Source organism: Poecilia reticulata, linkage group LG4 (assembly GCF_000633615.1).
Source record: "Poecilia reticulata strain Guanapo linkage group LG4, Guppy_female_1.0+MT, whole genome shotgun sequence".
In the NCBI taxonomy this organism is placed as follows: domain Eukaryota; kingdom Metazoa; phylum Chordata; class Actinopteri; order Cyprinodontiformes; family Poeciliidae; genus Poecilia; species Poecilia reticulata.
In genome coordinates, this window is record NC_024334.1 from 17763542 (window position 1) to 17771557 (window position 8016).

The 8016-nt window shown below is 40.2% G+C and overlaps 1 protein-coding gene across 4 annotated transcripts in view; it reads right to left on the reverse strand.

Annotated features, from left to right (window-relative positions):
- herc2 (HECT and RLD domain containing E3 ubiquitin protein ligase 2) overlaps positions 1 to 8016 on the reverse strand; it is a 61689-nt gene that overhangs the window by 20124 nt on the left and 33549 nt on the right. For all 4 annotated transcript variants that reach the window (XM_017304348.1, XM_017304347.1, XM_017304349.1 and 1 more), the window contains exons 45-58: positions 7575 to 7717; positions 7199 to 7466; positions 6970 to 7112; positions 5122 to 5220; positions 4866 to 5034; positions 4652 to 4777; positions 4466 to 4574; positions 4049 to 4188; positions 3762 to 3952; positions 2678 to 2783; positions 1861 to 1952; positions 1601 to 1776; positions 1386 to 1497; positions 9 to 90 (exon numbers count right to left, since the gene is read on the reverse strand). In XM_017304348.1, coding sequence (XP_017159837.1) covers positions 9 to 90; positions 1386 to 1497; positions 1601 to 1776; positions 1861 to 1952; positions 2678 to 2783; positions 3762 to 3952; positions 4049 to 4188; positions 4466 to 4574; positions 4652 to 4777; positions 4866 to 5034; positions 5122 to 5220; positions 6970 to 7112; positions 7199 to 7466; positions 7575 to 7717 — 1956 coding nt within the window. The remainder of the gene's footprint in view (positions 1 to 8; positions 91 to 1385; positions 1498 to 1600; positions 1777 to 1860; positions 1953 to 2677; positions 2784 to 3761; positions 3953 to 4048; positions 4189 to 4465; positions 4575 to 4651; positions 4778 to 4865; positions 5035 to 5121; positions 5221 to 6969; positions 7113 to 7198; positions 7467 to 7574; positions 7718 to 8016) is intronic.

Sequence of the window (8016 nt, forward strand, 5' to 3'; positions counted from 1 at the left end):
CGTTTTACCTGCAAAGAGACTCTTGGAACCACCGGCTACCTGCACCACGTTGAGAGCAGAGAGGGTTTCAGAGAAGGAGGGGACCTTGATCTGCAAAGAAAGTACACAGCACGAGTTAAAGGGCCTTAAAGAGACACGCAATGCCAAGCAAACTGATTTATAACACTTGAAATGTTCGGCATTTTGTCACAGCAACAAACTAATGTACAGAGACTGGATTATCAGAGTAAAAAAACTTTATAAAAATTAAAATTTTTAAGCGTTGAACATGTGTTGATTTAAGTCCAAATTTCTGTATTAAAAATATATTTTTAATCATAGGCATGCAAATTCCTTGTAAGTGGGATTAGTTTTATTTGGATTGTTGCACTGAGTGGACGTGGACTCAGGGTCTAAACGCTTACTTGGTATTTTAAGCTTAGAGGCCTGAAAAGCTATAACAAGGAAACGTTTGAGCGCAGAAGCTCAATACCTGGATGACTGGCTCCAGATCATGTATGATTTATATATAATGGAAAAAAATTATGTTTTCAGGTAGACTTGAGCTTGCAAAATTTGAAAACATCTGGTTTAAATGGGAAAACTTTATCGTGGTCAATTGTCCAGAACTTGCGTCACTCTGTGTACTCATTTTTTATGTTTATATTATCGCATTTTTGTCCACGCAAGATTGTTCATGTGTGTTTAGTTATGTTAAGGAAAGCTTTGAAAAAAACAAATGTTTTTTTTATTTTTTGCTGGTTTGATGCAATGTTCTAACTTTAAATGTCATGTTTTTATGAGCTGTAAATGGAAAATCATAATCATCAAAAAATAAAGTCTTTCAAACATTTATCTGTGCCGTTAACCTATAAAATATGTTTCACTTTAAAATTGAAGTTTTAATATTTTTCAATTCAAACAAACCTTGCTTGATCACAATACAGTTTGAAAATGATCAGTGAAGAGTTTATCAAACAAAATACTGTCAATGTCGTAGCACTGAAGATGCTATGATATTCTTAAATAAACAGACAAATTGTTACTTCTTTAGCAATACTGCTTAATATTTAAATTATAGCCTATTTTACAACACATTTGTATTTAAGATAAAAATGTTGATAAATCTGAGTTTTCACTTTTCACCAGCGAGTGTAGACATTTTCATATACAATAACTCACAATAAGGGAAAAATGTCTTGTTCCACTGACAGATTGTTTCACTTAAAAGCAGCACTTTTGATCAGAATTAAAGAATTATTAACGTGAAACAAGATTATATTTCCTGTAGGTGGGCTTTGTCTTATTTTAAGTGTACCAACATATTTGCACTAGAAATTAGACGCAAAATATTTGGTAAGATTGTGTTTTTGCAGTGTAAGGATTATTGATTATTTTAACTGCACCTTTGAGCCCTTCAGTCCTCCCAGCTGGTCCTTGTCGTTCAGCCCCCAAACGAACACTTTGGTCCTGATGGTGGCTGCCGACTCCAGGCCTGGTGACTTCTTCCGAGCAAGACTGCAGAAAAAAAAAAAAAAAAAAAAAAACACCACAACCTCAATCATCAAATAAATAAGAGCAGCATGTTGGCTACGTCAGTAAGAAGTGTCGGCCGTCTCACCTTCCAGTTGTGGTTTTCTCGTCCTCCTCCTCTTCGTTGTCGGACGCCAGGAAGGGCACTGTGGCCAGGTCCTCATCCTCGGCTCTGATGCGTCCCACCATGCGAAGTCCGTGAATCTTGCAGTCTATACCCGAGCTGCGGCACTGCTTGATCGCAATCTCAATGTATCTGTGAAACTGATGGGCGAGACATGGTTTTAAAAAAAAAAAAAAAAAAAAAAGATTACAAAACTCAAGGAAATGACCGATAAGATTACCAACCTCGGTGCAGTCGGTAAGCAGGAGGACTGTGGTGTCTGTGGGGTTGATGTTAATCGTCTTCAGCTCAATTAAATTATTCAGAGAGTTTCCACCTGGTAATTAAGCAAATAAAAATGATCAGCAAACGCTGCTGCTCACACCATCTTAAACTACAACAAAAAGGGGGCAGGAGAGGAAATGAGCTTCCGATCTGATATCTGTATCAGTCCAGATATTGAAAATAATTCCTGATCAGGTGACTGATGCACACAGACAGATCTAGTCAGTCTAATTCTATGCTGTGCTCTGAGTGACATCGTCCTTCATTATTTATCCGACATGAAATTTAGAATTCATAATTCCACTTTCTGAACCATTTCAAAGTTTGTTGCCGTTTATATTTTACATGTTTGACCACAGGCGTAAATCTACTGTATTTGTCAGTTTCAATTTCTTTATTAATTTATGTTTTTATTAGCTGTTATACTCAGAATTGCACTGAATGAACAAATTCAAGTTGTGTTTTACATATTTGTCTAAGCTTGTGAAAATATTAGTGCTCTTTACTGGTGCAGAGTTATCAAATTTGTAATACAGCACATTTTTGTCCGTTTTTCTGCATCGGATCGGTATCGGCCGATACTAAACCTCAGATATCTGTATTGGTGTCAACATATGATTTATTCTTCGTTTCAATTCCAACAATGTATTTCAAAGACAGTTGGGAGACGCCCCTCACAATAACCAAGTTAACATTTGTGAAGAGAAATCAAACAGGAAACAGTTCCAAGCTAAACAGGCAAGTATTTATTTGTATTTAATATTCATCTGAAGTCACCTGAAACCACCACCAGTGAGGGCATGTAGCTGCTGTCTGCTGGATCTACGATCATCTTCAGTCTGTGGACCAGAACGTCTGGGAAAAGCTCGAGACGAATCCAGTGCTGCAAAAAATAAAAAATACACGGGAAATCCTACATGTTCTAAGCTGCAGATGTCCCACATCGTGTCAAATTTAAATGTTCGGTGTCAGTATCCCCGATTAAAATTAACCCCTGGCATCGGTAATTGGTGCAATCTGATTTGATCAGAAAATTTTTTTTAAATTTGATGTTATCAGCTCAGCACAGCTATCTGGATAAAGTTATTGGTGTAATAAAGAGATGTGCAGAAAGCAGCTGAGACCCCAAGTCTTTAAACTGTATGACGTTCAAAGTTCATGAAGCAGGAAAAAAAAAAAAAAAAACATTCTGTAGTCGTTTTGCCAGAAAAAGGTTATCTGAAAATGCACCAATATGTTGAATTATCAACAAGTTATATCAAAACAGAATTAAATGCTAGCATTAGCTTAGCACTACATGATCAACTACATGATTTTGACCATTAGTTGATCATATTTGGCTATATGATCAACTAATATTGATCATATGAGGTAATATAAATTAAATTATATTTAATTAATATTAATTATAATATAAATTAAGGAAAAATAAGATATTCCTTTAAGTCCCAAAAGTGGGACATTTAAGCTGTGACAGCAGAAAGTGGACAACAAAATAACAGAAAAAAAACAACAACAAAAAAAACAGTATAGAACCCCCCCCCCAGCAAACATGCTAAATTATAAATATAAATATTAAAATATCAATATATGAAAAAAAATAAATAAATAAATACAGATGTGTACATATAAATAAACATATTTTCTATATATACTAGCCTTCAAAGCTACAGAATGGCGATGCATACCCACGGCATTGATTTTCATATTGTATGACCGACATGACAATCGGTCACGTAAAAGTACTCTTAATTGACTAAAATACTCTTAATTGATTCCAATATTTTTCAGACAAAAGAAAAATCCTGAGTGGGACAAAGTTTAAACTGAAAAACTGTAATAATGTCGAGCCACAGCTTACCTTTCCCTGTGAGCCGGAGGACTGCCAGCACTGATCGCTGCAGTCAATGAGGCGAGACGCCTGGTTGACAGAGGACGACACGTTGAGGCTCTTCACGGCGCGGGACCAGTCATCGATCAGCATCCCGCGCTGGCTGTTGTGGTGCTTTTTGAGCTGCTTGCCCGAACGGCCACAAAAAGCTGGAGACTGACCTGGCAGCGGTGAGAGGGGCAGGAAGAAAGTTATACGACTCAAACACCGAACAACGTGCAGGACGGGTGCTGCGTCGGCAGGAAAGCTGGACTGACCGGGCTCATTGATCCGGCCGAAGGAATGTCTGGTGTTGTGTTTGCGCGTCTTGAAGCAGCTTTCGCAGAAATCGAAGTCGTCACAGTTTTTGCACTTGAACCTCGGGCCGTTAATGGGAAACATCTGACAGCCGTCACACCTGCGGGCAGCAAGACGTTTAACGTTTTAATAGTGCGGAGAGATGCAGTAAGAGAAAAAAGTATGAAACTGTTTTACATTTTCCTAAATTACAATACAAGAAATTCCTTGTATTCTACCAGGATTTTATGTGACAGACCAACACAAAATGGTTCATAATGGTGAAAGAAAATACAAATGATACATGGTTTTCAAATGTTTTTAAAGTGTGCCGAATTTGTATTCAGCTCCTGAAGAAATTCCAGTGCTATTACCGGATTATCTGGACTATAAGTTACCTCACTCCAGGGTGAACACTGGGCACCAGCTCCATCTCAGACAGCAGACCAGTCCAGTGGGACTGCTGTGGAAAGTCTACAATCACATCCTTTCCATTGGCGCTAAAAGCTGTGAGAGGTGAACAGAGTTTAGTTCGAAACGATGCCAGACAGAGATCACACACCATAAAACCAAATCAGACCTACCCTTTACTACCCCGACACTCCTGTGTGTTACCGAGCCCCATTTGTACTTTGGCGTCGTAACTGCGGGCTTCACCCTAACTTTGTCGGCAATTTTTATGTGAGAGGGTGAACTTTGAGGTGGGAAACCTGGAAATACAAGCGAAGGATGAAAAAAATGCCACACGTTGTTATACTTAACCATTTTTAAGTTTCCTTCAAATAAGCAAGCGCGTACCAATCAGCTCAATGTGGATGTAGCGAACCCAGTACGTTCCTCCTTTTTGTTGCCAGTCGCACTGCACGTTCAAGTCATGAAGTCCATCTCTGTCCAGCTTGATCACCTTCCCTACGTCTCCTTCGTACACTTCCTCATACGTTCTGCAGCACTTCACCATCATCCCCACCTGCGGGGGAAATCAAAAATATCCATGTCATTAGATTAATTCATCCCTTGATGTAGTTTAAACAACTCTGCTCAGGGAGAACATTACCTGAATGTTCTCTCTCACGTAGACGGCATAATCATCGTTGGTTTGGAAATCTGACCTCTTCTTAAAAGTCTGGCTTTCAGTCACCACAGCCCCTGCAGGCTAATGTAGCAGAGAGGAGAAATCTGTCAGTGCTTCCTGTCATAAATAGCACTTAAAACTGCAGTATGTCACTTTTACTAAAAAATAAGCAGTTTTTTTATTTTTTATTTTTTTTACATATTTGTCACAATGTCAGGATAATTTTAGACAGGCAAAAAAAGGAGCTCCTCCACTTGCTCCCAGTGCTGCAATTGCCATCTGACACAATCCACCTGTCCCAATCAAAAACAACCAATCTGAGCCAGCAGGAGGGTCTTAGCGCTGTCAATCAATCCTGTGTATGTGCCAACTGTACAAACTAACTAGCTTGAGCATACATGACAGGCTTCTCTGTGGAGAACTAGCTGCAGTATAAAACAGAGCAAGGAGGAGGATGTGAAAGGTGCATAAACATGATTAACAGCACCAAGACCAGGGGTGAAAGTAGGCGGGTACTTCGTACCACTAAAAGAATTAGTGGGGGTACACAGAACCTGTAAGAGGTGAGCGGCTGTCTGCTGTAAAGAATCAATGGGTTCACTGTGCAGCTGCGAGTTCACCCACTAATCAGCCGTGACTGATTAGTTTTTCAAGAACAATCTAAAACACGACTTAATCAGTCAATTAATACCTTTTCCCCCCATTTCATATCGTTTCTGAACTGTTTGTGCTTTGCTAGAGCAGCGGTGCAATATGTCGGTCACGGAAGGTTTTGAGTCGATCTCGGCATTAGGTGACAAACGGAATGCCGCCAGGACGCCGAGACCAGCACGTCCTCCTCTGGCTCGCTTAAAACGTTTGTAACTTTATTAAATAACGAATAAAAAAAAAAACTCTGCGAGGTGTTCATATTAATGACCCAACAAAAATAATCTCAGTAATTATAGTTTCAACAAGGTGTGGCGCAATCCTGTGCGTTTCGGTTCCATTAGCAAAATAACAAGCAGAGCATGAGTTTAAAATGAACTAATCAACCACCGCTGTGTTCAGGGAGCTTATTAATGATCGCAAAATAAATATCAAGCCTGGAAACCCAATAGCGTAACGGACTGAATGTTATGGCTTGCGCAGGCAGTTGCCACCGCAACAGGTGTGCTTAAATGACAAAGAGAAACGGAGAGTAAAAAGGTGCGAGTGGTTTTGAGTTGATCACCTGTTCAGGTTACTTTACCTTTGTTTTGTCTTTGCTGTGGCGCATCACAGCCGCCACAGTTCAATAAACGACAAACTTGGACTAATTATCTCGTTCTTTGTGAGTATACGTCATTTACAACAAACATCAAACACAGTAAATATGTTTCATTAAGTATTTAAGAAACACATGGCTTCTACTGCGATAATTATGTTGAATTAAATTAATCGTCTAATATTTTAAAACAAATAGTTTGGGCATTTCACTGGTGATAGGCACCAGCACCCTTCCTGACCCAACTAGGGTCAAGGGTGTATAGAAAATGGATGGATGGATAGTTTGGGCATCTCTGTTTGAGCTCAGAGTCTGAGAGGCTTAAAACTACTTTCACCCCTGACTAAGACCCTCCTCCTGACTCTGATGGTTGTTTCTGACCGAGTGTTGCTTTTCTGCAGATGGCAATAGTAGCACTGGGAAGAAGTGGAGGAGCTCCATCTTTTCATAGATTATCCGTCTCATAACAGTCATAACATGGTGATATTTTAACAAATATGTAAAAAGAATATTTTTTATAAGTTACATATCCCAGCTTTAATAGACAAAAAGATGTGTAAATTCAAGAAAAAAAGTAAACATACAACGGAGAAGGTCGGCTCTGCCTCCTCCAACTCCTCCAGCACCTCTTCGTCCGAGTATTCATCGGACACGGTGTCGCCATCTGAGAGCTCGGTGAAATGGACATCAGGATGGTCGAGCAGCCAGCTCACTAGCGCCTCCACACCTGATACATGAGCTCAGTTACGATTAAGATGTATATTTAAAAGCCTTTATACATTTAATTAAACTATACGCGGCGTGACGCTCTACCTGGGACACCAGAGGTACTGCCTGTGGTGCCAGACAGAGACTTCAAGGCAAACTCTATGTTTTTCCTTGGGAAGCCCATTTCCATTAGCTGGAGGACGATGGGTAAGGGAGGCACAGGGGAGGTCTTCTGCTTCTTCTGCTTGGGGGGTCTGACATGCTGTATGGTGACGGGCGTGGTGGCCTCACTGGAGCTGCTCTCCTCAAACAGCGGAGAGGACGGGTGGGCCGACTCCACGGCCAGGTACTGACACACGGCCAGAGCTGCTGCCTACACACACACACACAGGTACAAGCAGAGGTCAAACTGAATGCCGCGCACTTAGCTAGGTGAGATTTACTGCTGACCAGCTGATTGAAGTAAAGTCTGCTCATGTACCTCCATCTCCTGTCGGTCAAAAATGGCTTTGATAGGCGAGGGCTGAGTAGCAGCAGCCAGGAGCTGCTGCAGCAGGATCAGAGGGGGCAGCGGGCCCTCAGGAGACAAGTCCCCGACATCGGGGGATGTCGCTACAGGATCGTCTGGGTTTAAAATTCAGCAAAATCACAGTGTCATGTTACATTTCTGCTCAGTGGTGGGCTAAATGTACCTGTATTTATCCTCACAAGAACTCTTTAGAAACAGGCCCTTTGAAGAAAAAGGAATGAAGTGCTTGAGTTTGACATTAAAAAAATAATTCACCGCATGAAAACACATTTTCTGTTAACTAAACCTGATTTCCTTTCAATAGCAATGATTGTTTCAAACAAAAAGAAAACACAATCTTCTCAAAAAAAAAAAAAAAAAAAAAAAAAAAAAAAAAAAAAAGCTTAAAGTTAGG